This window comes from Peromyscus californicus, unplaced genomic scaffold (genome assembly GCF_007827085.1).
Source record: "Peromyscus californicus insignis strain IS unplaced genomic scaffold, ASM782708v3 Scaffold_21__1_contigs__length_65335640, whole genome shotgun sequence".
In the NCBI taxonomy this organism is placed as follows: domain Eukaryota; kingdom Metazoa; phylum Chordata; class Mammalia; order Rodentia; family Cricetidae; genus Peromyscus; species Peromyscus californicus.
This window is the reverse complement of record NW_026294514.1, coordinates 58,779,627-58,806,781: the sequence shown is the minus strand read 5'-3', so window position 1 is coordinate 58,806,781 and position 27,155 is coordinate 58,779,627. Positions and strand designations below refer to the sequence as shown.

General features: G+C 47.0%; 1 protein-coding gene across 3 annotated transcripts in view; it reads right to left on the bottom strand.

Moving 5' to 3' along the window:
• The window catches only part of Iqca1 (IQ motif containing with AAA domain 1), a 131,831-nt gene that overhangs the window by 59,969 nt on the left and 44,707 nt on the right, over positions 1 to 27,155 (bottom strand). For all 3 annotated transcript variants that reach the window (XM_052750458.1, XM_052750457.1, XM_052750456.1), the window contains 3 exons: positions 20,161 to 20,245; positions 13,680 to 13,820; positions 1,716 to 1,791 (listed from right to left, as the gene is read on the bottom strand). In XM_052750458.1, the coding sequence (XP_052606418.1) occupies positions 1,716 to 1,791; positions 13,680 to 13,820; positions 20,161 to 20,245 (302 nt within the window). The remainder of the gene's footprint in view (positions 1 to 1,715; positions 1,792 to 13,679; positions 13,821 to 20,160; positions 20,246 to 27,155) is intronic.

Genomic DNA, 27,155 nt, shown 5'->3' with positions numbered 1-27,155 from the left:
ATCTATCCATCCATCCATCCATTCAGCCAGCCAGCCAGCCAGCCAGCCAGCCAGCCAGCCAGCCATCCGACCCAATGTTGTCCAGATCAGACTCAGATTGGGAAGGAGGTCCATGATTGACTGACATTTGAAAAATCTCCCCTTTACATCCTTATTACATTTCCCAGGGATTTCCACAACAGTACTAGGGACCAGGGTCAAACTGGCCAATCATCTGCTGCTAAGATTTATCCCAAGGGCACAGTGGAACTAAGGAGCTGGATGACAGTCCTGGTAAATTACGACGGATATCTGAGAGGGCAGAGCCCATATGCTCACACACCCGGCTAGGTTCTGGCCATGCTATTGGAGTTGAGCCACAGACAAAAACGATCCTCAGAACGAGACGTGTCTTAGTCTGAGAGGACTAAGATGTGTACATATGGAATTCATTTCCTTGATGGAATGCCTTTCTTCATGTCACTAAGCAAGAGCTCAGTCAGCTGCGGAGCACACAACTGGGGAAAGTTCTAGAATGTTCGCGCCCTGTGTGCGCGTCTTCCACCTCCATTTTCCTAGTTTCATTTCTGTTGCTGTGGAAAATGCCCTGACTGGAAAAACAATGCAGGGAAGGAAGGTTGATGTGGCTACACTCCATCACTGCAGGGACCTAAGGCAGGGGCTCCGCTGGCTAGTCTTATCACCTCCACGGTCAAGGGCAGAGAGACATGACTCTCCCAAGCTGCCTTCCTCCCGTCACCCAGCTAGCCCTCTCTACTCTCATATAGTCCAGGGCCTCAAGCCAATGAATGGTGCCACCCACGGTGGGCTGGGTCTTCCCACATCAATGAACACAATCAAGACAGTCCCCTACAGACGGGCTCACTGGCTGACCTCACCTAGATAATTCTTTGAGACTCTTTCCTAGGCGACTTTGGGTTGTGTCAAATTGACAATGAAAACTTAATTGTGCTGGTTAGATAATGATAATGATGATGATGATGATGATGATGATTTTACCAAATTTACATAAGATAGAATCATCTAAAAAGAGGGAGTCTTAGTTAAAAAAATGGCTCCATTGCCAGGTGGCACATGCCTTTAATCCCAGCACTCAAGAGGCAGAGGCAGGTGGATTTCTGTGAGTTTGAGGCCAACCTGGTCTACAGAGTGAGTTCCAGTACAACCAGGGTTACACAGAGAAACCCTGTCTGGAAAAACCAAGCAAAAAACCAAAACCAACCAACCAACCAACCAAATTGCTTCCATCATATTGGCGTATAGCCAAGTCTGTGGAGGCATTGTCTTGATGAATGATTGGGTGGGTGGGCCCAGGCTTCTATGGGCTGTGCCACCCCTGAGGTGGTGCTATAAGAAAGTGAGTGAACGAACCATGGGCAGCAAGCTAGTAAGCAGCGTTCCTACGTGGTCTCTGCTTCAGTTCCTGTTTCCAGGTTCTTGACTTGAGTGCCTGTCCTGACTTCCCTTCATGATGGACGGCAAGCTGAAACAGGTCCTTTCTTTCCCAGGTTGCTTTTCTTAAACTAGGACAGCAGCCACCGCAGCAACTCTGTGTTTTTAGGAAGCATGAGGAGCAGGAGAGGGACAGGTTTTGCCTGGATTCACACAACACTGTCTTCCATGACTGAGCACTTAAGACCTGTCCACCCACTGGAGCTTGGACACACTCAGCAGACAGGGCGACCCCTGAGGACCAGGCATTCTCCGGGACTGACCTTTGTATAAGCTATTTCCTTCTTCCATCAGTTGAAGGAAAAGGCTTGGTGACATTTTCCATTCCTCATCTTCTTCCTGTTCAGAACAAAGTAATATTCTTGTGAATTGCAGGTGCACTTTATCTGTTAAGACCAGACAGCAAAAGGCACACACCATGTAGTTGACAGGACTGGAGGTTGTGCCCCACCCACCAGGAAGTCCCCCTGCTAGTGACCTGAGCAGGGAGTGCCACAACCAGCTCTGGAGGCATGGATGGCCAGCCCAGGCACTGTTTCTGCATGGTGGCTTTCCCACAGGGCCCATCCCTGGTTTGGGCCCTACCTTGTAAGGACTTGTTCAGTGCTGTCTGAAGGCTGAGCACTCAGCTTGGGCCCTGTCTATATCCCTTCTCCATGTCCCCATAGCCAGGCTTTGAGCTTCTCTCCACCCTGGGCTTTCCTGCACCCCTGCCATTTCTGGGCTTCTGTGTAACACGTGCTGTTCCTTCCTCTTGCTCACGTGTCCTTTGATCCTGGGAACCAGCCACAGGCTCTTCCTTCCCAGAACGAACTGGCTTCCCCATGGAGTTGGGGTCTGCAGAATTCAGATTCCAAGTCCCCACTGCAGAGAGCCCAAACATGTGTCCCTTGGCTTCTCCTGTCAATTCTGTGCAACAAGACAGGAGACTGTCATCTGCCATCTTCGTGGTCGATAGCTCTGCGTTGAGCCCCTCTGTCCCTGATTGTGAGAACCAGCCTTGCAGGCTCTCAGCTGGGGTTTCTATCACATCAATAGTTTCTGGTGAGAAATTTTATGGTTCTTGTTACTGTCAAAAAGGTCCAAAGGAAGCATGCTGGTCGCTGTGCCCACGGGGTGTCTCTAGAGCTCCCTGAATACTTTTAGCACCTACATGAGGAGGGGACTGTGTGTTGTTATGAGAATCTCTTCACCAGGATGCTGTGAATCCCTGGACACTGGAGAACTGACAGCACTTCCTTTTCGGGGCTCTAGTGTTGGGCTCTGGGGTGGTACCAATCACTGTGTGTCCACACGCCCTGGAGACTGCATGACCCTTTTCTTGTCTCAGCCATCTGACAGGACCCTTGCTTGTACACTGTCTGATTTGGTGCCTCCTTCTCTGTCCTGCCAGAAGGGACTCAGGCAAGATCTGAGCAACTTGAAGACTTCCTTCAACTGAAGCCCTGCACAGCCCTGAAGCTCCCCATCAGACCTGTCTGCATAGGACAAAGTCCAGCCTGTAGCAGACTGCATGCAGCCCTCCCAGCCCTGGTCCCTAGGCCACTTCCATGCTCCTGACATTGCTGCATCCATATGGAGGAGGATGCTGTCTTGTATGTACAGTGCCACGGTCTTTCCTGCCCCTGCCTCCTTTCTTCGGTCCCCTCTTTCTGGTTGTTAATGTTTTCTGATAGTTTTGGACTCAGGTCACTCTCTTCCAGGAATCCACCGCAGCCAGCTTTACAGCCCAGCAGTGGCTGAATTTTGCCTACATTCTCAGGAGTCTTCCTTCCTTGTGAGCATCCTCCACTTCCCAGCAGACAGAGGATCACAAATAGTGGGATGCCCCTTAGTCCTGGAGCTGGCATGTCTGTGTACCATATACACTTATTGGGTGAAAGAAGAATGTAAAACATACATGCCCAGTCCATAGATGAATAAACACTATGCTGCCCTTTACCCATGGGAAGGAATGAGGCGCCAACACCTGCTATAAGGATACAGTGAGCGAGGGAAGCCAGACACAAAGACCACATTTCAGAGGGTCCCACACATAAGAAACGTTCACACTCTACCTAGTTAGACCCCAGTCAGTCTCTGGCCCCAGATGAGCCCTGTGCTCTGCTCGGCCAAGGTGGGACCCCACAGGCTTTTGTGAGGCTGCAGGTGCCAGGAGGTCCCTGCTCACCAGGAGAGATGCCTGAAGCAAGTGGTACAGGCTGTCGTAGAGATTCCCAGGGTGCTCCTGGGGGTTACAGAAGGAGTCCAGGACCATGGCTTGTCAGGCAGTCAAGGAAGCCACCTGCCTTGCACAGCCAGAAGAGAATTTGGTCCTAGAAGTACCAGGACTCAGAGTGGAAGAAGAAGCTAATCTGACCGTTGGGTCAGATCAATCTTATATTAAAGTCAAACTCATCGGTTAAGAAGCCCAGCCATGGCACCGTTGGCTCAGGTTGGCCATTGTCCTACCCTTGGGATGGAGATACCCCGGCATGAGCAAAGAAATCTGCAAGGGCAGTGTCAAAACCAACAAAACCAGCAGCAGTGACAGACAGCTGGTGCCCAGGGGCAGAAGTCCAATCTGTGTTCGATTAGAGGACGACACTCTTACCGATGTCACCAGCGTCTTCCCCTCCTCACCCTCCCTCGTGTGGCTGTGATTTTATTTTCTTAGAATCACTCCCATCACTCTCTTTTCTTCTCCCTTTCCCCTCCTTCTGGCCCCTTAATTCAAATACCCCCCATACACCTAGAAATCTAATCTCTGCACACAGAGAGAACACACAACACTCATCTTTCAAGTCTGGCTCGATGACCCGTTCCACCTGTTTCCCTGCCAATGGCACACTATTGGTATTTGTGGTTAAACAAAACTCCTTTGTGTATATGGACCACATTTTCTCTATTTAGTCATGTGTCCATGGACACCTTAGGTTCCTTCTTATCTTGGCTGCTGTGAAGGGTGCCTCAGTGAACATGGACACCCAGGGATGCCTGTAGTAAGGTGACTTAGAAGCCTTCAGAAGCATGCCTAAGGGTGGTGTAGCTAGATAATTCTCTCGAAATCAGTGTTTGAGGATCCCACTAATAGCTACAGTGGTTGCACTGATTTGTACTCCACTAGCAGCGTGAGAAGCATTCCTTTCCTCCATCAACTTCAGCAGCACTTATTGTTTGTAGTCTTTTCCTTTGTTTGTCTTTTTGAGACAGTGTCTCGCTTTGTAGCTCTGGGTGCTTGGACCTCTCTATGTAGACCAGGCTGGCTGGTCTCCAGCTCACAGAGATCTGCCCGCCTCTGCCTCAAGGCTTGCACCATGATAACCCGCTCATATTCGTCTTCTTGGGCCATTCTGCCCGTGGTATCCAGTCTTAGCACTATTGGAAGAGGCTGTCTTTTCTCCACACACTTCTCCAGTGTGTGTTTTTAGCTCCTTTGTAAAACATTAGGTGACTGTAGCTGCATGGGTGTACTTTCAGGTCCTCTCGTCTGTCTGTACCACGGCTCTGCATGCCCATCTGTGCCATACCATGCTGTCTTGGCTACTGTGGCTCTATGGTATAGTTTGAATTGGCTATTGTGATGCCTCCAGAACTATAGCAATATTCTTTTTGTTCAGGACGATTTTGGGTCTTTGGACTTTTTTGTGCTTCTGTGTGGATTTTAGGATTTTTTTTTTGTGTGGAGAATGTCAGTGGAATTTTGAGTGGGATTCCACTGACTCTGTAGACTGCTTTTGGTGATTAGGGCCATTCCGTAACATCGATTCTGCATTGGTAGGCTTCTTCTCTCTGCTTTAATTTCTTTCCTTGGCTTTTGGAGTTCCTACTGAGAGCTGTGTTATTTGCAGGCATGCGTGTGTGTGTGTGTGTGTGTGTGTGTGTGTGTGTGTGTGTGTGTGTGTGTGTGTGTATAGGTGACAAACATAGGTGCACATGTGGAGGCCATAGATTGACACTGGATGCTTTTCATTTTGAGACAGAGTCTCTCTCTGAGCCTGGAGCTCTCTGGTTTGGCAAGACTAGCTGGCCAGCAGGGCCAGCAATCCTCCTGTCTCTGCCTCCTACTGCACTTGGCTTTTCTCTTCTTTCTTTTCTAATGTGCGTTCTGGAGCCTTTCACTTTTATCTCAGCGTCTACACCATGGATTCTTACTTGTGATCTCCAGCTCAGGTTCCAGAGCCTTGCAAGTTGTGGTCATGCTTCATTTGGGTGTCTTTACTGCTGTTGGAGAGCAGTATGTCCTGAGCCCTGACCTCCATGCCGGAGAGTCTCTCTTTAGCTTGAGCTACTTCGTTCATGGTACTTTTGTGAATTATATTTTTGTTTTGATTTTTTTTGAGGTTTTCATTTCTAAAAGTTCAGTTTGTGCCTCTCTCTCTCTCTTTTTCTTTTAATCATTTGTTTTCTCTCTGAATCTCTTATCCAGGCTGCTGACTTTCTCATCCACTTCCCTGATTTCTTCATCTATTTGTGTCTTCTTTGAAGTCACTGAAGGTTTTTAGTCAGTGTTGCGCATTTTGGCATTTTAGCCATTTCAGTCTGTTTGGGTTGTTTTTTCTTCAAAGTATGATTATTTATTTGTTACTCAAAAGACTCATTTTTTTTTTTTTTGATTGGGCTCAGACTTAGAAGTAGAAACTTCTCCCAGTGAGGAGAGCCTGCGTCTCTTGCCAATCCATTCTGGGCAATTTTCTTTAGCTTCCTTCATTCTCTTGGCCAAGAGTTTAGCATGTTCTGCAGCCTCCTCCTTGCTTTTCTTTTCTTTTAATTTATTTATTATGTATACAGTGTTCTGCCTGCAGTATGCCTGCAGACCAGAAGAGGGCACCAGATCTCATTACAGATAGTTGAGAGCCACCATGTGGTTGCTGGGAATTGAACTCAGGACCTCTGGAAGAGCTGCCAGTGCTCTTAACCGCTGAGCCATCTCTCCATCTTAACACATTGTTTCTTCAGCGCACTATGCCAGCGTTTGTGTTTCAGGACAGGTGGAGTAACAAGATGCTGACTCTTGGGTGCTTTGGTCCTGGGCTTCTTATCTTCTTTGTTCAGGACTTTCTGACAACATACTGATAGACATCATCTTTTTTTGGAGAGATCAAAAAGCGTTCTGATTCTGCTAGCTCTTTTAGGTCCCAGTGGGTGAGGCACAGTTGTATCTGTCAGCCCAGGAATATCCTTCTCTCTCTCTGTCTGTCTGTCTCTCTCTGTCTCTGTCTCTGTCTCTGTCTCTGTCTCTGTCTCTGTCTCTCTCTCTCTCTCTCTCTCTCTCTCTCTCTCTCTCTCTCTCTTTTACAATAACCAAGTTGAGAACACTCAGACTGGCATCCTCAATGCATCTGCGAACAGACTTGCGCTTCCTCTCCCAATGTCTCCTTGCTCTAGAACAAGAATGCCCCTCACTCAACAGCAGGCGCACTCTGCCGTGTGTCAATTGCCTGGCTTCATGGGAAAACCCTGTTTGTCATTCCCACCACTGATTCAGACCACATAACCCTTCCACTCTTGACCCAGAGCCTCAGCAGCTACTTCTGGGGCCGTGCGCTTCTCAGAGAACGTACAAAGCTTTCATTCATCATCTACTTCAATGAGTTTCTGACAGCCGGTGGCAGAGGAGGAGATATTCAGCTTCCTCTTGACCTCAGCTTGTTTTCCAAGGAGTCTGACCTTTGGAGTGGTTCTGCTACCTTGCTTTTCCCAGGTTCTTGTGTTTCTGTGCTGCAGTTTGGGCCTCTGTTGGGATGCAATGCTCTTTTGGTTTTATTTGTGGAGTTCTCAGTGAGGAGCCCATGCCTGAGGACTCAGTCCCTGAACTTATCAGAGAGGAGGAAAGAAAACCCTGCAACAGCAACCATACCAAACCCAAGCAGCTATGGAAATGCAACCCAGTCAATTACAGCAATGTTTACCCTACCAAGGACCACAGAGCAATGGGTGGCAGAGAAGAGGAAGGGGAGAAGACAGAAGAGGATGAGGATGAGGAGTCAAAGGAGGAGCAAGGAGAGCATGAGCAGGAGGAGGAAGAAGAAAGAGAGAGGAGCAGGATCAGAAGGTGCGGGAGGAGGAAGAGGAGCAGGAGCGTAAGCAGCAGCAGGCGGCAGAGGAAGGAGGAGGAAGAAGAGGAAAAGGGGGAGGAGGAGGGGAAGGAGAGGGAAGAAGAGAAAGAGGAGGAGGAAGAGGAGGACCAGGAGGAGGAGGGGGAGGGGAGGAAGAGGAGGAGGATTTCGGGGAAGGTGCACAGGCAGAGCCACAGAGCCACAACTGAAGACGGAAATGCAGATGGGAACTCTGAGCTGCAGAGGTGAGATTCTGAACAATGAAAGGTCATCAAGTCAGTGTGAAACACTGGGGCACAGACACAAGGGTGTGTGTAGGAGAGGGCAGGGGAGGAAAGCGAGAGCTCCAACAGACACACGCAGAGGAAAAAATGTTAAGCCTAGAGGAAGAGCCTGGAGGGCCCCGGAGCTGAACTCTGCATAGACCTTGGACTTGGCCTAAGGGCAGGGCGGCAGAGGCAAGGTTGGCCACTGGGACACCGCTTTGGCTGGAATAGGCATGGGGTGCTGCAGGGGGAGGGGGTGCTTTCCCTTTTATGGGAACCTCTTTCTCTGTACACATTATGGACTGTCAGTGTCCTTGTCGCTGCTCTGGGCTGAGGCACCCTCGAGGCAAGGGTGCCATCTCACCTAGGCTTTCTGCTCTGTCTGAAACCGGCACACAGCTTCGTATACAACAGGTGTTGGAGGCACGGACATAGAAGCAAAACTAGAGGCCTGTTTTCATTTCTACAATACAGATCAAGTTCTCGAGGGCAAAACCCGTTGTGAGACTGGTTTGGCAAACATCTAATCCTGGTGACTTTAAAGAGAGAACACTAGACATTCCCATGACATAATAGGGTCCGGCTTTCCATTAGTAATGACATAATTGGCGGTTACTTGAGCTGCCTTCTCAGTGGAGGGTAAAATACAGCGGGAGCTTCTGCTGCCCCCTCGAAATGCATTTCTTTCTTTGATAAAGAGCCTTCAGCTTCATTGAGAAACTCTCCTTTGGCTGCTCTTCTAAGCATCTAATACATCACGTCTTTGGACAAATACTGTAGAATTTTCTTCCAGGAAGTTTGAATCTGCCGTCTTAATCCCAAGGTTATTTATTTCCCCTGAGTCTTTACTTGGATAGGGTCGTATAAATGCACTGCACACGTAATCACAGCCCTGTGTTTTACTGACAGAAGCTTTCTGACCACGACCCTGCTGTTCTCAGCTCAGCCAAGTGGTTGGAGATTGTTCTGGACAGAGGGAGGCCTGGCCCCAGGCTCTTGTGAGTGTCCTACAAACAGCTCCCTCAGCATCAAGCTGGGAAGACAAGGCCAGGTGGGTGAGAGAGGTGAGAACCTAGCTGCTCATATCTATCTGTTGTGGGATATTTGTACACTGTGTGAAAATGTATTGGTGTAATAAAAAGCTGAATGGCCAATAGCTAGGAAGAGGTATAGGCAGGACTTCTGGGGACAGAGAGGACTCTGGGAAGAAGAGAGGCAGAGAAGCCAGGCAGAGGAGGAACAAGTCAGACACACAGAATGGGACAGAAGTAAAAGCCATGGGTAGAACGCAGATTAGTATAAATGGGTTAATTTATGTTATGAGCTAGTTAGAAACAAGCCTAAGCTATAGGCCAATCTTTCATAATTAATAAGAAGTCTCTGTGTCATTATTTGGGATCTGGCTGGTGAGAAAAAGAACACATCTTCAGAGGAGATGGATGAAGGAGCTGGCTCATGGATCTGAATTCTTAGCCTCTTCCACTCCAGTCCAGGGAGGTCACACCTCTTGTCCCTGTACTTTGCATGTCCCCCTGTCTCATGTTATCACTGGTGACTTTAGCAAGCTTGTTTTTGCCACTCCACGGGCCCAGTGTTTCCAGGGAAGGAGTGTGAGCCCCCACAATTCCACCCTTGTGTTTCTTCAGAGCCATGCCAATGTCACTCAGGGCCTGCCGATGCCAGACAGCAGGATCTGGCCCCCTGAAGGCACTCACACCACCCTCTGGACCCTCCCGCTGCCTCACAGCAGAGCAACCTCACCCCATTAATTCCACAGATGACATCATCACACACAACACTGTGCAAAACCTAAAACCCAATGGAGAAGGGCCACACTTACTGGTCTGGACTGAAGGAACTTTCCATTGTTCTCTGCTGTCTGTCTGCCTGTGTGTTACCTGCCCATCACACCATGATGCCAAGCGGTTACAGGTTTCACCGGGTGAATAGGTGCAGCAAGCCATTTCATTTTGGTTCTTACGTTGTTGGCTGGCGTGACTAAACTTCATTTGTCCTCCCTATACCCCGCCACCACTTGTGTGTGGCGGGGAGTGTTGTTTCCTCACGGCCACTTCTCAAACAAAACCCAGGGGCATCCTTCTGACAAAAGTCAAACACAAAATCATCAAAGAAAACTGAGACAGATTTGGGTCACGGCGCCATAGTTTCAGGTTTCCTTTTTCAAATTCTGTCAGCTCGGTTGCTGATTTTGTGTGGGTGGGAAAAGACTCCTCAAACTCCTCAAACCCTGACAAGCACGAACGGCTCCAGGTCTAATGGGGACAGAACACGACACGCTAGTGCAAGGTCAAAAGTAGTTCCAACATGCTGATTACATATAAAATAACATGCTGTCACGTGATCTTGGCATACTTTATCTTCAAATACAGTTTCCAGCCATGATCATTTTCAGTCAGCAATGGCCTCTCTTTCAGGATCTAAGATCTAGAGACGGGAAGATGCTATACAGTAAATGTTTCCTGTACCCCAGGACAGTGGCCAGGGTGAGTAGGAGACCTGGAAGCCACCAAGGGGTCATCTCTCTTGCCCCTTCTGCAGTTCGAAAACCATTATAGATGCATTTTTATTATTTATTTTGTGCAATTTGTGTTTTGCCTGCATGTGTCTGTGTGTACCATGTATGTTCCTGTAGAAGTCAGAAGAGAACACTGGATCCCTTAAAAATGGAGTTCTGGATGACTGTGAGAAACTATGTGGGTGCTGGGAACTAGACCTAGGTCCTCTGCTGGAGCAACAAGTCCTCTTACCTGCTGAGTCATCTCTCTAGTCCCCACCCTTCTTCAGGTTTTGATGAGTCAGTTTTTAAGAAGCCACCTGACAGTCTCTGTTACATTCTTAGCTCTCTCACAGCTGAGGGACAGAAAGCAAGGTGTTGTTGTTGGTCTTCCCATGTGCTGACACAGTTAGACATTTAAATATGGTCTTCACACTGCTGGGTTTTATCCTTGTCGGAGGCCGTTTCTGCCCATCACTGGTCTCATCTGAAGGTAACTGGGATGGTTAATCTTTGTTGCCAATTTAATGGGATTTAGAATCTCCATGGAAACAAACCTTTGGGTGTGACTATGAGAGTCCAGAAAGTTTTAGCAGAGCAGGAGAGATACACTCTGTACGTGGGTAGCATATGGCTGGGGCCCAATATGGAACTCCTCTTGGGGCCAAGAGACTAGAGAGAAGATTGTGGCCAGTCATGGCTGGATGACACCATCACCCAAGAACTCTTAGACATGACTGTGCTATTGGGGGCCAAAGATCTTCCCAGCAGCACTCAGTCTGGTCCTGTTCTGCTTCAGTCAAAGCACTTACAACGATTCCTAATGGTGTACTGTGTGGCTTTTGTTCCGGGAGCCAGTATGAGGACCATGAAAGCCAGTTAGACAAATGAGATTACTTTGCTGTGGACAGCATGTTTGCAGAGGTGACCACACATTGGCAGAAAATGTCCTTCTGGCTTTAGTGGTTCCTCACAGAGATATCCCCTCCTTAAGGTATCCCCTCATGAAGGCGTCTATCATGGAGGTATCACCTCACAAGGGCATGTCCCCGTGAAGGTAATCCCTCATGGAGGTCAAAAGAGGGCATCAGATCCCCTTGAACTGGAATTACAGATGGTTGCGATACTCTGCAGTTGCTGGGAATTGAACCAGTTGCTCTTCCTGGATCCTCTGGAAGAGCAGTCAATGCTCAACCATTGAGCCATCGCTGGGCCCCTAGATTTCACTTTTGGCAAATCTGAAAAGCTCTTTTCTTAGACCTGGTCATGAAGCTTCTCCCCACAATGTCTTCATCTCAAACTTTTATTTTATTATTTTTTTTTATGTTCCAAGTGTACAGCGCATTCTGAGCTCACACAGAATGTGAACAGAAGGTGTGAAGTTTAGGGAGAGATTGATTTTCTTGACTATGGGTGAAAAATATTTTTATATGTTTGTGTGTGCACTTGTGTGTCCATATTTGATGCATGTATGTGAGCATGTGTGTGGAGACTATTGATTAACCTCAAGCGCTCTTTCTTGGGAATGCCAATATGTTTTTAAAGACAGATCTCTCCTTGCTCTGGAACTTGTCAAGTGGCCAGGCTGGCCTGCCTGGGAGCCCAAGGACTCACCTGTCTCTACCTTCCACACTGGGAGTACAAGTTTATGTTGCCACACCTGGCCAAATACTAACATAAATAATATCTTTCTGAAATTCTTACATGAAAAATTGGAATTTAGCAGCTCAGATATGAATGTGGCTTTTGACTTTTCTGTTTTCCCCTTCTTTAACCCCAAAGTGAAGATGACCATTCCCATGAGCTCTGTCTTCTTCTCTAAAAGCTCACTTCTCTAAAAGACCCAGGAAAGGAGGAGAAATGGTCCTGTTTCCACTATTTAATTATTTTGCCGAGCTTTTGACGAAGGGATCAAGTGACCCACAGGGGTTTTATTTTAAAACATTCTTTTTTAAAAAATTTTTCTGTCAATTGAGAATTTCATACATGTATATAATGTAGTTTGCACAAATCCATCCCCATTCATGTCTTCTTTTTTCAAATCAACTGGGTCTGCCTGTACAGCATGGACCACATCCTTGAAGAAAATGGAATCTCCCTCCCCCTGAAGCCATCAAGTGCCAATGGTTCCTCAGCTGGGGCGGGGACTTCACAAGCCCCTCCCCAGTGCATGCTGGATTTGGCTGGCTTGCTTCTTTGTAGGTCTTAAGTGTACAGTCACAGTCATTGTGCGTTCATGTGTGCCACGGTCCTGTCGTGTCTGGTAAATACTGTTTCACTGCAAACATGGCTTCCCCTGTCTCTCACAATCTTCCTGCCTCTCTTCCATGGTGATGTTCTTAGGTGCAAACACAGAGTCCCAAAGAGAGTGACTCTGCCCTTTCCTCATCCCACTGACCCAGGGGATGGGAGCCCCAGACACCAAGTCACCGATGATGTCACCCAGAAGTCCAGTGCTCAGACCCCTGTTTTCCATTCACATGGCTTTTTCTTCCCAGTGATGATTGTCTCATGGACCTGCAGCGTGTCCGGTTTTCTGCTTGTGTGATATGTTGGAAAGAGCATACTTTTTACTAATAGATCTTAGTTAAAAAGGTAATCGATCATTTTCAAGATGAAGTTTCTCGAAGGTTTGGGAAGAACCAGCCCACTAAGTGCCACACCATTCTTTAGATGGGGGTGACTGTGTCCGAGTGAAAAAAGGAAGCTGAACACCTGCAAGCATGCCATGTGCATGCTTTTATTTCCCTCTGCTCTCGACAGATGTGACCACCTTCTTCAAGCTTCCTCCATACCACCATGGCTTCCCTGCTAAGATGGACTGCGACTGGAGTTGTGAGCTGCAATAAATCCTTTCTTACCTATGTTGCTTTCCCCCTCCCCCAGGGTGTTTTATCATACCAAGAGAAATAAAGACTAGGACAGTATGTAATTAAAACAAATAAGGCAGGGCTAATATCTTTTTCCCCAACTATCTCCCAGGGTAAATGCTAGCTGCTTACACTTTATTGGTGATTTCTGAAGGTGCTGTGGAGGCACACCCTCCGTGTCAGTGTTTCTGATGAATTCAAAGGGGCACGTTTGGGCTAACAAAGAGGACTGCTTTCACTTCACAGTGGCTCCTTGGTTTGCCAAGCAGCTTGCCTTGAAGAAAGACAAGTGTGATGGTTTATTTTGGGGAGCAATTATGTAAATTATGTAAACTGACTGAGTTGTCCACACTGACAGTTATCCTGGTAGGCATTTATAAAATGTAGAAAAGATTGTGACCGGATGCTATCAACCTAAAACACAATGAAATCTGAAGCTAGCGCTGGTGACCCCAGCAGACTGGAGGTTACCCCTTGCCAGAGAGCCCAGCCGGAGGAAGACAGAGTCAGCCTTCCAAAGCTCTCCCACACTCCTTACCTTTACAACCTTCTCTTTCTGGTTGCTTTTCTTCTCCTTCGCTTTTTTGCCTTTTTTGGGCTTACTCTCCTTTTCCTCTTTTTTCTTTTTCTTTTTGAGTTTTTCTTCTTCCTCTTGATTGGCTAGGATATCCTCAATAACCTATGGAAAAGACCAAAACAATCATAGCACCTCATAGGAGGAGGACCGTTTCCCCATCCCGTTGGGCTCCATCCCTGCTGGACGAGGCTAGCTAGCTCTCCTGAGGAGGATTTGTCGGGAGAAGCTGTCTGTCCACTCTCAGAGGAGGGGTAGATGGAGGTCAGACACCTCTCTCCATATCTCCACACCTTTCAGAAGTTGCATTGACACTAGAAGAGACCATGCTTTCCCCAGCCGGTCAGTGGCAGCAGGACATGTCTGTCCTGTCCCATTTTAAACCCAAGGAATTCAACCTGAGGACTGCTCTGTTTTCTACCCAGATGATGAATGTGTGTGTGTGTGTATACACATATGCATGCATATGGAAGCTGGAGCTTTTCAGCCTTTGCCCACCTCAATAGGCTCCTAATAAATCATGTTTTAATACCTGGCAGAGATGGTTTCTTTCCCCAGAGGTCACTTTTGCTCGAGGCTTGACTGGGTATCCTCAGCTATCTGAAGCTTAGCGTTCTCACCCTCACCCCGCTCCTCTCAAAGGCTCCAACAAATAATAATACTATGAGGATTATTTTTTGGATCAGTTACATCTATAGAACAATATTTAGCAGAACTGGGGGTTTGTGATGCTGATCATGCCAACCCAAGGGCAGCCCCCATCCTGTGGTCTTGCCTGTGACTCTCCCGGCACACATCATTGCTGAGTTTACCACAGGCATTGCATCTTTATGGTGATGCTGGTGCTGTGAATGGACGGCTCCTGTGGTGTTTCCTCTCCACCAGCATTTGCACACAGACCCACTGCTCTGCTCACTAATAGTGTAAGGCTCCTATTCCAGTCCTCACAGCATTCAGTTCTTCAGCTTATTCTCTGGTTTTTCTGTTAGATACATCTGCAGTACGTGATCCTTTGCCTGTCCCCATGTCTGTGCCTTGCCCTTTGCCTTGTCTGAGAGTGCACAATGGTTCACACAGAACAATGCTTAATAGTGGTGGTGTAATGGCCATTCCTGTGTGTTTCTGCCATTTGTGGAACTGTTTCTCATGAATTTAATTAGGCATGACATTGGGTTTCAAACCAAGATGGAAGTTTGTTGTTGTGTTACAGAAGGGTAGCTATATTTCATTTTATTGGATTCAATTTTTTTATCATGCATGCATATAATGTGTTTTGATTAAATCCACCCCCATTCTTACCTCCTCCAGTTCTTCCCCTATCCCTCTACCATTATTTCCTCCCAACTTCATGTGCTTGCTCTTGAAAACAAACAAGCAAACAGACAGACAACAGACAAACAAACACTGAGTCCACTGGGTGCTTCCTGTATGTGCATTGGTGGATGTATGACCATCTGCTGGAGCATGGGTAGCCTTCTCAGGGGCTACATCACCGAAGAAAACTGGCTCTCCCTTCCTCGGCAGCCACCAAGTGCAGGTAGCTCCTGAGTGAGGAACGTCATTTCATAAGCCCCTCCCTCCCCTGTCCATACTGGGCTTTTGACTGGTTTGATCTTGCTCAGGTCTTGTGTACACTGTCATGGCTGCTCTGGTTTTCTGCCATGACCAACAAATAATGTTTCTCTGTGGACATCCACTTCCCCTGGCTCTTATAATTTTTCCACCTCCTCTTCCACAATGATCCTGGGCAGTTTATTTCTCTGTCCATTTAGCAAAATAATAGTAGTAGGTTCTCCCTATGGTCTATGACCCACCCAGCCATGGGTTTAGGGCCCAGGCACAAATTCTGTCTCGTGGAAGGCTTTAGATCGAATCAGAAGGTATTTGGTTACGTCCAGAACGTTCATGCCCACTACTGCACCAGTGGGCATATCTTGCAGGGTCAGTCAGTACTGAAGTTCATGGGGTTCGCAGCTGGGTAGTTAAGATGGCTGAATACTTTTCTCTCTTAGTATTGCAAATAGAACCTTCTGGCACTATGCGATCTAGCCAGTAAGGATGTAGCAGCTTGGTTTCTCCATGTCCTGTGCCTCAAGTGTGTAGTATCTGCAGGAAGAGGGTTTTACTGTCAAGTCCTGGAGGGTAACCAAATGCAACAGAAATGGCTTGTAATGTTTGGGGTGTCTTGGAGACCCCACTGACCAACAACTCAGCAGAGGTGTAGAAGTAACCAACCGTCTTATTAAATAAGAAACACAGAACCAATGCAAAGAAGAAAGCCAAGAGGTCAGAGCTAAGAGCTAAAACCTTACCCTTCCTCCTGCGGTGGTCCTACCTCTCCGAACCAGCGCTACTTCCTGTTAAAGTCTTTATATAGACTTTCGGTTCTGCCTTCTCATTGGTTGTAAACCCAACCATATGACCACCTCGTCACGGCTTGTCTGTATAGACCTCCAGGTTTTCTATGATTGGTATTGAGATTAAAGGCATGTGTATCCAATACTGGCTGTATCCCTGAACACACAGAGACTTACCTAGCTCTGCCTACCAAGTGCTGGGGTTACAAGCGTACGCCACCACTGCCCTGCTTTCCTATGGCTTGCTAATAGCTCTGACCCCCGGGCAACTTTATTTATTAACATACAAATAACATTTTAATACAAATAAAATATCACCATACAGAGGTTTTTGTTTTTTAGTACCAGGGAGAGATGCTGAGTTTGGAAATGGTCCTTCCACGTCCATGTGATGAGTCCATGCTCTTTTCTTTGGTCCACTTCCCATGATGCAGTGCATTCACACATACCTTAAACTCAAAGTGTCGCTGTATTATGAAATAACTGCCGCTTTATTACCATGGTTTACCTCTTTAGTGTGCTGCTGGTTTTAGTGAGCCAGAATTCCACCCTCCCCCACAGTGCTGGGAACTGAACTCCAGGCTTGATGCACGCTCTCTCATCTGATCACACACGGTCCAGGCAGGAAGCTTGAGCCCGATCTCCAGACTGGCGGGCTCAGGCTCCAGATGCAGCCTTTGGTGGAATGTGGCCTGTAATCGCGGCTCTGTTCTCACTCTCCAGCATCCGTCGTCTTTAATGTCAAGCTGCCCTGTGGTCCCCTTTGCTTTATCGGAATGTATTAACCAGGCGCCCCGAGGTTTGTTTTTAGTTCGACTAGCGTCAGCTCCTCCTTTTCATGTTTCTTGTGGACAACTGAGACATTCCACCAACATTCTTAATCCTGTAATCACTGCTCTCTAAACTACAGTGAAACATGTTTGGCTGCTTGCCCTGGTCTGACTTTCAAGACCCTGCTTGTTCCTGAAGACTTAGCTGCAGGGCAAGACACACACACACACACACACACACACACACACACACACACACACACACACGAGAGAGAGAGAGAGAGAGAGAGAGAGAGAGAGAGAGAGAGAGAGAGAGAGAGAGGAAGAAAGAAAAGAAACATCGCAGAGCTAAAGGAAAAAACAGTTAAAGTAATGGTCCCTCGGGGCAAGGCCTGCTGAACTGCCGAGTAGCAATGCTGGTATTGCATGCTTATGGTATTCTGGGGGAGGGTCAGAGTGTGGTCTGGAGGAATGAGAATGATGCTGGCCTCAGCATGAACATGTCAGGTTTAAGAGGGACCCTGTATCTGACCCCATAGGCCACAGGGAACACAGTGGCTGGCTTAGGGGCTGGTGTGAGGTCTCCGACCCTGACCTTAAGAGTGGGACTCCACTGCATGGTGCTCCAGGTACTTAGCTCTTCATAAGAATACTGGAGGGGTGGGGGACTGGAGAGTTGGCTCAGCAGTTAAGAGCACTAGTTGGTTTTGTTGAGGACCTGGGTTCAGTTCCCAGCACCCACATGGTGGCTCACAAACACCAGTAACTCCAGCACCAGGGGATCCAATGCCCTCTTCTGACCTCCACAGGGGCCAGGAACACATGAGGTGTATTTATATATACATATATGCAGACAAAACATTCTTATACATAAAATAATATAGATCTTAACAACAAAACAAAAAACCCAAACCAACCAACCAAACAAAAAACCCCGAACACTAGAGGGTTGGTTGCCCAGCTGGAAGGGTGTTTGCATTAAGCCCTAGCCCTGGGTTCTGTCTTTAACACCACACATAAGTATGTGGTGGTACACACCAGTAAGCCCTAGTTAGGGACTGGAGTCAGGAGAATCTGAAGTTCAAGGTTATCCTTGAGTTTTCCTGGGCTACGGAAATTACTTCAAAACTCTCTCTCTCTCTCTCTCTCTCTCTCTCTCTCTCTCTCTCTCTCTCTCGTGTTCTTCATCCATGCTATAAACAAGGCAGACATGACCAACTTTTACACTCACCCACAGTAGGGGTAATGAGGTATTGGTACTCAGGGCAGATCCACACAGCCCCATCACTTACGTACCATCATGGCCGCCTTCCTGCTATTGTGCTATAGTGCTCAGCTGTGGCAGAGGGTGTCCACACCCAGCCTGGGTCCTTTCTATTTGCCCTATTGCCTGACATTTTTAACTTTTGGCAACTTGCCTTGTTATTTTCTTTAGTATAAATTCTTCAAATGGTGTCCCTCAGGCGGAGAGCATCCGTATTGAAATTCTTGATGTTAACTTGGTCCATGTGCCTTAAAAAATGCCATGCTAATGAATTCACCAGCCAGAGTGTTTGAGAGTGACATTTTCCTACAGGCGCACCAAGCTGGTTTTCTAACTTAAAATTTTTATTAGTTGTGTGGATAAAGAGACACAGCAAAACTGTTTTATAGTGAAAGGTCAGTGTCAGTAATTTAAACTTTTTTTCTTTTAAAAAAAGTTCATATTTTTGATGTCTTTTCTATGGAGACGATGACTTATTATTTTCTAAGGACTCTTTAAATATGAACGAACTTTTCATCAGCGATGCCGCGAGCCTTTTCCTCAGTTTTTCATGACTAATTTCTCTTACAGTGTTATTTTTCAACTGCTTGAGTTTTACATACTCAGTTATGCCAGTCTGTTTTCTATATGATTTCTGCCTATGGCAACATGCTTCCAAAGTTATCCCCTACCCTTCTGATTATTAAATATTCTAGCAATGTCTTCTGCCAATTTGTGGCTTAACATTTTTACATGTAAATATTCAATGCAAAAGGAATTTATTTTGCAAGTCAAAGAAGGCTCAGGATGTCCTGAATCCTGCCACAGAGGGAGCCTGGCCGTCCCTTCACCTGCTGGTCCATTCTCTGGACTTTGAAAGGAACCCTCAGGATGACTGACTTCTAATTTGTGTCTGAATTGGCTTCTGAACACAGTATTCTACAGTTGGCCTCTGTGGTTTGAATCTCAGAAGCACAGTTGATTAGCTGTGAGTCTGCCCTGGGTGCTCGATAGTCACCGGGTTCGTTTGCACGTGCTGTGCACAGCAGCCAGCACAGAACGCTTCCTCGTGTGTGAATATGCCACTATTGCGGCTGCCACCTGCCTGTTCTTTCTGTGATTCTGTGGCATCACCACCAGTACAGATTCTCTTACTCAGCCTTTTTTTTGGAGATTTCCATGTGTTCTTGCATAAAAACTTGAAAACGTATTAATACAAAAATGACTTTGGTTTTGATTGAAATTGCACCAAGGGTGGGGATTAATGGACAAAGTATGCTTCTCTTCTACTGAGTCTTCAGGGAAGTGACCCAGCAATCTCTTTGTCTAACTAAGGCTTCTCTCAACTTCCCAGTAAAGTTTTACCCATGTGATTCTGGACAACTGGGTATCTGTCAATGATTTCATGTTGAGATTACTGCATTTTCTAGGAAGATAACCTATAATGTGAAATAATAAAATATTGCTTCAAGTATTTATAACTCTGCTGTTCTAAATCTTATTGTATTTGTTAGAATAGCCAAGGAAATATTAACTAATAGATCTGTGAGAAGTTACCTTAGAGCAAGGGAGAGCAGACTGAGAGAGATGTGGAGATCATGAAAGAGCAGCCTGAGATGTGGGCAGACAGGGGAGAGCGGCCTGAGATGTGGGCAGACAGGAGAGCAGGGCCAGAGATGTGGGCAGACAGGGGAGAGCGGCCAGAGATGTGGGCAGACAGGGGAGGGCGGCCTGAGATGTGGAAGATGGGGGAGTGAACTGCTGGAGTCACAGACCTGATGCTGGGGATGGAAGAGGGATGGGGAGGTACCAGGAACCAGAACTCAGACTGTTAAGAACTGACAAGGAAAATGGCTTGATGTGCCATCACAGCTTTTCCAAAACTGGACAGGAGAAAGAATGAATTGATCACGAAACAAATCAGAAAGGGTATGTGAGATGACATTCACCCTGGGATATGTAAGTAACCATAAGAAAATAATGGAGATGTAACACACTGTGAATCCATTCTCGTTCAAGTCTAAGGAAATGCGACTATGGTTTAATCACTTCATAGTTCTCATATATTCCTTTACCTGCTCTGGGGTCTTGTTGGAAAATATGATGGCTGAGCCTCCGTCTTCTACATTGGGGTAGTCTGGAAATGTACCCGTTAAATTCCTGCAGAGAGAAAGAATGTGAGTTGAAAGAGAAGTGAGATGAATCTCTTTGGTAATGCCCCACTTACCAAGCCATGTGCGTTAATATCAGTAAGTGACGGCTCTTCAGGGTGAGGACCCCCGTGCTCAGGGCTGGGCAGGGTCCCTGAGAAGCAGGGGAGCAGGGACAAGCAGCCTGAGGTTTCCTGCCCTGGAGACATGTCAGTCTGAGGTGGACATCGCTCTCTTAGACAGATTCTATTCTTCTTCCTCTGCCTTTTTTCCATTTTAATATTAAAATTCTTTGTGGTTTAGTTTCAACCAAGACAGAAGCACAAATCATTTCTTCCTGTTTAAAATGTAGGGTAAACACAGGACTTTGAAACTAAACAGAAGGGTGGAGTTGTACAAATGGCATGTTCAGCAAGTGTCTGAAACATTCACATATGCTTTAGGAAGTCTAGGCCCCCATGTTTGATAGGGTCCAACAAGTATTTTTTCTGCAACCACAGAGAAAGAAGGCGGTGGAATTTAGTGCGGAGAATTACCAAAGCAGGATGTGGTCATTATTTATAAGAGAAACTGACTTTGACATAAGCGCTACACTTACTCCATGTGTAGGAAAAATATACTAACTGCTAGATTAGAGCCTTTCATTGCCAGAAGTAGAAAGCCCAAAGCTTGGAGGTGGTGGCCACGTTTAACTGCTTCCCAAACTCAAGGTCTTCTTTTCATGCTAAATGATTCTTGAGGACCTCTAAGGGTTTCTGTTTATGTAAGTTGCACAACTGATATTTACTCTATTAGACATTAAAACTCAGAAAATTCTAAAATATGTATATTTTAGTTCACTTTAAAACAATAAAACTAAGCTGGGCGGTGGTGGCACACGCCTTTAATCCCAGCACTTGGGAGGCAGAGGCAGGTGGATCTCTGTGAGTTTGAGGCCAGCCTGGGCTACCAAGTGAGTTCCAGGAAAGGCGCAAAGCTACACAGAGAAACCCTGTCTCAAGATAATAATGATAATAATAGTAATAATAATAATAATAATAAACCTATTATCAGAGGAAGAAATTAATCACTAATCCTATCCATCTCTGAACACTTTGAGCTACAAAAACCAGTTGCCTAGCAAGGCGTGCCCATGCCTGCAAATAGTGGCCCAAATGTCATGGGAGTAACCTACCATATTCTGATTGCATTTAAGGCCAGCTTCACAAGGTGAAACTCTTACCTGGCACCATATTTTAGGCCAAGAACCTACAGCTAGCCAGGTCATAGGCCCTAGGGAAGAATTTACTGCTGTTATTCTGCTGAGTGGGACTAGTAGTGAACCAGTTCCTAACGAGTTACCACTACACCCATAGGCGAGCACATTTCTCAACTATCATCAGAGAAGCTTCTATCTGAAGTAGATGGTGATGGAGCTGGCTAGTGTTCTGTCAACTTGACACAAGTTAGAGTCATCAGAGAGGAGGGAACACCAGCTGAGAAAATGTCTCTGTAAGATCAGGCTGTGGGCAGGCCTGTAGGGGATTTTCTTAATTAGTGATTGATTGGAGAAGGTCCAGCCTGGGCTGTGTAAAAAAAAAAAAAAAAAAAAAAAAGCATGGTAAACAAGCCACAGTGAGCAAGTCAGTAAGCAGCACCTCTCCATGGCCTCTGCATCAGCTCCTGCCGCCAGGTTCTCACCCTGTATGAGTTCCTGTCCTGACTTCCTTCAGTGATGGACTGTGATGGAAACATAAACCAAATTAACCCCATCTCACCCAACTTGCTTTTGTTTATGGTGTTTTATCACAGGACTAGTAGTCTTAATTAGGACAGTGATAGACACAGAGACCCACACGGGGCCTAGATGAAGACAGTAAGAGACAGCAGAATGCTCAGCCCTAATCAGCACATTTACATCACACTCCCACCCTCCCAAGGTTCAGGAATCACTGTGGAAGAGGGGGCTGAGAGAGGGTAAGATCAAGATGTAGCAGATGACTTCAAGGGAACAGCATCTTCTGGACACGATGGGGCAGCTGACTTACAGTGATTAGGACAGTATGCACAAGACCTGTGCAAGCTCAAGCCAGCCCAAACCTTAACATCGAGAGGGGACGTGGTCATGAAGACCACCCCTAGCCAAGGAGCTACTGGCAATAATAATAACTACTGGAAGAGGGAGAGTCAGATTTAAGAGTGTAGCCCCTACCTGGCAGTGGTGGCGCACGCCTTTAATCCCAGCACTTGGGAGGCAGAGCCAGGAGGATCTCTGTGAGTTCGAGGCCAACCTGGGCTACCAAGTGAGTTCCAGGAAAGTCGCAAAGGTACACAGAGAAACCGTGTCTTGAAAAACCAAAAAAAAAAAAAAAAAAAAAGAGTGTAGCCCCTGGTAGGTTGCCTATGCTCCAATGGAAGGTCACACATCCAAGAATATATGAGCAGCACAAAAGGTCTTGAGGCCAGCCTGGGCTATAGAGTTAGTTCCAGGAAAGGCTCCAAAGCTATCGACAAAGTCAGATGATAGGGAAGGGGGCATAGACCTTGGAAGAGTTGGGGAGGGAGTGGATATGATTAAAACACATTGTACAAAATTCCCAAAAACTAAAACTAAAAAGCAACAAACAGACAGACAAGAAACAACCAATCATATGTTTGCATAGATACAATTTTATGAGCAATAAGTTGTTTCCAAAGCCATTGACTGTTCAAGTCTATTAGAGTCTGGTTTAATGGAAGCCGGCTGGATGGGCCACTCTGCTTCCATGCTCCAATATGCTGCACTACGTTGTGCTAAATTCAGGAAGGAAATCTGGCCTCACGAACGGCAGCTGAATGAGTGTAGTTGCCTGTAGCTGCTTGCCGTAAGGAATCAACCGTCTCAATGAACTTCCCCTCGTCACTACCTAGCTGGCCTGATGGACCTATGGGGTGCACTGGGAATGTCAGGCCTTTGCTCACTTAGAAGATGATCGTCCACTGGGTTCTTCAAGGTGTTTCATCGCATGGTGAGATTCGATATGGATCGTCAATTTGACGGAATCTAGAATCTCCTAAGATCAAGACTCTGGGTTGTTTTTGAGTTTCTAGACTAGCTTAACTGAGGTGGGAGGACCCTCTCTACATGTCGTTGGTACCATCCCAGGGGCTGTGACCCCAGACTGGATAAAAAAGAAAAGTGACAGCGCCTGGGAAGCAGAAGAAGGCGTGTCTCCGTGAGTTCAAGGCCGGCCTCAAGGAAAGAGATTACAGACTGAGCAAGTTGTATTTGTGTATTCAGAAACACACGTGTACGCATGCACACGCACACGCATGCACACATACACCACCACCAGTGTCAACAACAACAACAATTAATGCAAATTGAGGCCATGAATTTGAAAGAGAGCAAGGAGGGATATATGGGAAGATTTGGAGAGAGGAAAGGGAAGGGAGAAATGATCTAATTATTTTATCAAAAAAGTGAGAGAGAAAGTACCAGCATTCATTCATTTATTTCTACTTCTTAACTACAGATGCAATGTGACCAGCTGCCTCATGCCCCCGCTCCCTGACTACCCTGCACCCTCAAACTGTGAGTTGTCACAATAGGAAAAGCAGGAAAACGCCAAGGACACCATTCATCAATATCGGGAAGTCTGAGGCCCAGAAGCTCTCAGACTCAGGGTGAGGGCCCCCAGATTCACTTCTCAACCCATGTCACTCAGTAGTTGCATTTGGAATGGAGGTTGGAACAGTCTTCCTACCATGCTCACTAACAAGACTTCTGCAGGGACCTCCGCAAGGGTCTCTCTCCTTGGATTGCTGAACTGGAATTTTTTAGGGATCATGACAAATTTAGTCACACACACACACACACACACACACACACACACACACACACACACACACATGCTGTGGGATGGTCTGTATGTCAAATGTGTTGCTGATTGGTCAATAAATAAATCACTGATTGGCCCGTGGCCAGGCAGGAAGTATAGGCGGGACAAGGAGGAGAATAAAGCTGGGAAGTGGAAGGCTGAGTCAGAGAGACACTGCCAGCCGCCATGATGACAAACAGCATGTGAAGATGCCGGTAAGCCACGAGCCACGTGGCAAGGTATAGATTAATAGAAATGGATTAATTTAAGCTGTAAGAACAGTTAGCAAGAAGCCTGCCACGGCCATACAGTTTGTAACCAATATAAGTCTCTGTGTTTACTTGGTTTGGTCTGAGAGGCTGTGGGACTGGCGGGTGAGAGAGATTTGTCCTGACTGTGGGCCAGGCAGGAAAACTCAAGCTACACACACACACGCTTTTAATTGTATGTATATATGTGTGTCTGTGTGAGCATATGCTGTGTGGGTGTCAGAGGCATTAGCCTTCCTGTAGCTGGAGTTACAGGAGGTAGTGAGCCATCTGAGGAGGGTGCTGGGAATTGAACTCAGGTCTTTTGGAAGAGCAACACATGCTCTTAACCTTAATGGTTGAGCCATCTCTCCAGCCTCATGACTTACATTTCCCCCGCAAAAACTCAAATTCACACGATCCCATTTTGCATGTTACTTCTTAATTTTAGAATGTATCAATTTTCACAGCAAGAGTTAATATTAAAATTCCACGGTAATTTTTATAAAATAATATTAAATATATTTATCTTAATGATGGTACTTTATGTCTTATAATTTATGTTCAGTGTGTCCCTGAGCATTCCAAGCTTGGGATAAGCTCCCATGGGTGTGCGAGCTGCAGAGTCGCGGTGCTGATGGCCTTTAAGACGGAACAGCGAATGTTATTTAGGCTTCCATGGTAATTTTGGCATTGTTTATGGGGCTTGATAGCTGTGACTGCAGGGGATGCCCTTCTGGAGCCTCCCAGAAGGAACTGAAGACCCCAAATTATACAGTGTCAGGACCCCAAATTATACAGTGTCAGCACCAAGATGCTTTTGATTAAGAGTGGAACACAAAGTATCTGTCTTGGGGACTCCTATGCCTCTGTCCCCCGCCCCCCACACTCTCCCCACGGTCTTGGGTCCTATGGATGGTGGACACCTGGACACCGGGACATAGACAGTCACCTACCCATGGGACTGAGAATCAATAGGCACGGAACTGTGCTTCACATGAGAGCACTGAGTGTGGGACCTTTTCAGTGATGGGCACTTGCATCTTTACAAGCTCCTATGGCCAGGTACCCCACCCACCAGTGAGCCACCACCTTCCTGTCACCTCCTTCAGACATGCTTCTGTCCCTAAGGGCTTGGCTTTCTTCGGTAGTCTCCGGCCTTCTCAGGGGCCACTCTTCCTGAGGTTCCTTCTCCCTCAGTCTTCCATACTTCCTCTGCTCCCCCCACTCCCCCCACTCCCCCCTCCCCTCGTCATCTGCCGTCCGTGAATCCTGCAGCTCCTCCTTCGGCATGCTCACTTTTCTTAGCTCTCACCCCGTGAACTCAGCTGGGAGAACTGTCCACACGCACGGCCCCGGGGGCTGGAGGGATGGCTCAGAGGTTGGGAGCACTGACTGCTCTTCCAGAGGTCCTGAGTTCAATTCCCAGCAACCACATGGCGGCTCACAACCACTTGCAATGAGATCTGGTGCCCTCTTCTGGCCTGCAGGGACACATGCAGGCAGAACACTGTATACATGATAAATAAATAAAATCTTTAAAAAAAAAAAAAAAAAAAAAAAAAAAAAAAGAGAGCTCTCACAGGTGTGGAGTGTTGAGCTGTGACCCTGCCCCTGCCGATGCTTACGCTGAAACTCTAACCTCAGCACCTCAGCTATGGCCTTGTTGGAAAGGAGATCCTTGCAGCTGTGCTTGGTTAAGACAGGGCTCCACCTCACGGTCCCCAGAAAGAACCAACCTGCTGACCCTCTGGGCTTCCTGCCCAGAACCCAGACAATGCATTCCTGCTGCTCGGCCACCCAGACTTAGGACATAATTATGGCAGCTGGGGCCCAGCATTCTAGTATACAGCTTATGGCCTAGCATGGGTTTGCTGTTTTCTAAAGGGCATTCCATCATGATGCTGTGTCTTAGGGTTTTTATTGCTGTGATTAAACACCATGATTGTATGCAACTTGAGGAGGAAAGAGTTTATTTTATATTATGGTTCCATATTATGGTCCATCACTGAGGTAAGTCAGGGCAGGACCTTAACCAGGGCAGGAACCTGGAGGTAGGAGCTGATGCAGAGGCCATGGAGGAGTGCTGCTTACTTGCTTGCTCCTCATGGCTTGCTCAGTTTGCTTTCCTACAGCACCCAGGACCACCAGCCCAGGGATGGCACCACTCACAGTGATCTGGGCCCTCCCACAATAATCATCAATCAAGAAAATGTACCACAGGTTTGCCCACAGGCCAATCTGGTGGAATCTTTTCTAAATTGAAGTTCCCTCTTCCCAAATGACTCTGGCTTGTGTGAAGTTGACATAAAACTAGCCAGCACATGCTTTTTTGCAGTTGGAAGGAAGGCAGAGCCTTATTTCTGGAAAGGTTCTCTTGCCTCAGTTTCCAGTGCTCCCCCCCCGCCCCCGCCCCGGGGTCTTCCTCTCTTACTGAGTACCTTCTTTCCTCCATAGAGACAGCTGGTCACATACAGGATGGGCACAGTTCCTGTCCCCTTCTTGGCGGGGATGCTCTGTGGGCTCTCCTTTCTCACACTGATCTCTGCAACCCAATCCTCTCTGTTGGGTCCTTTTCCCACCCTTATCTATGTGTGTCTGTGTGAGCATATGCTATGTGTGGGTGCTGCAGAAGCCAGAGGTCTTAGGTCTCTTGTAGCTGGAGTTACAGGAGGTTGTGAGCCACCTGAGGTGGCTGCTGGGAATTGTACTCAGGTCCTTTGGAAGAGCAACACATGCTCCTAACCTTAATGGCTGAGCCATCTCTCCAGCCTTGTAACTTACATTTTCCCCCCAAGTTCACATGATCCCATTTTGCCTCAGTTTCCAGTGT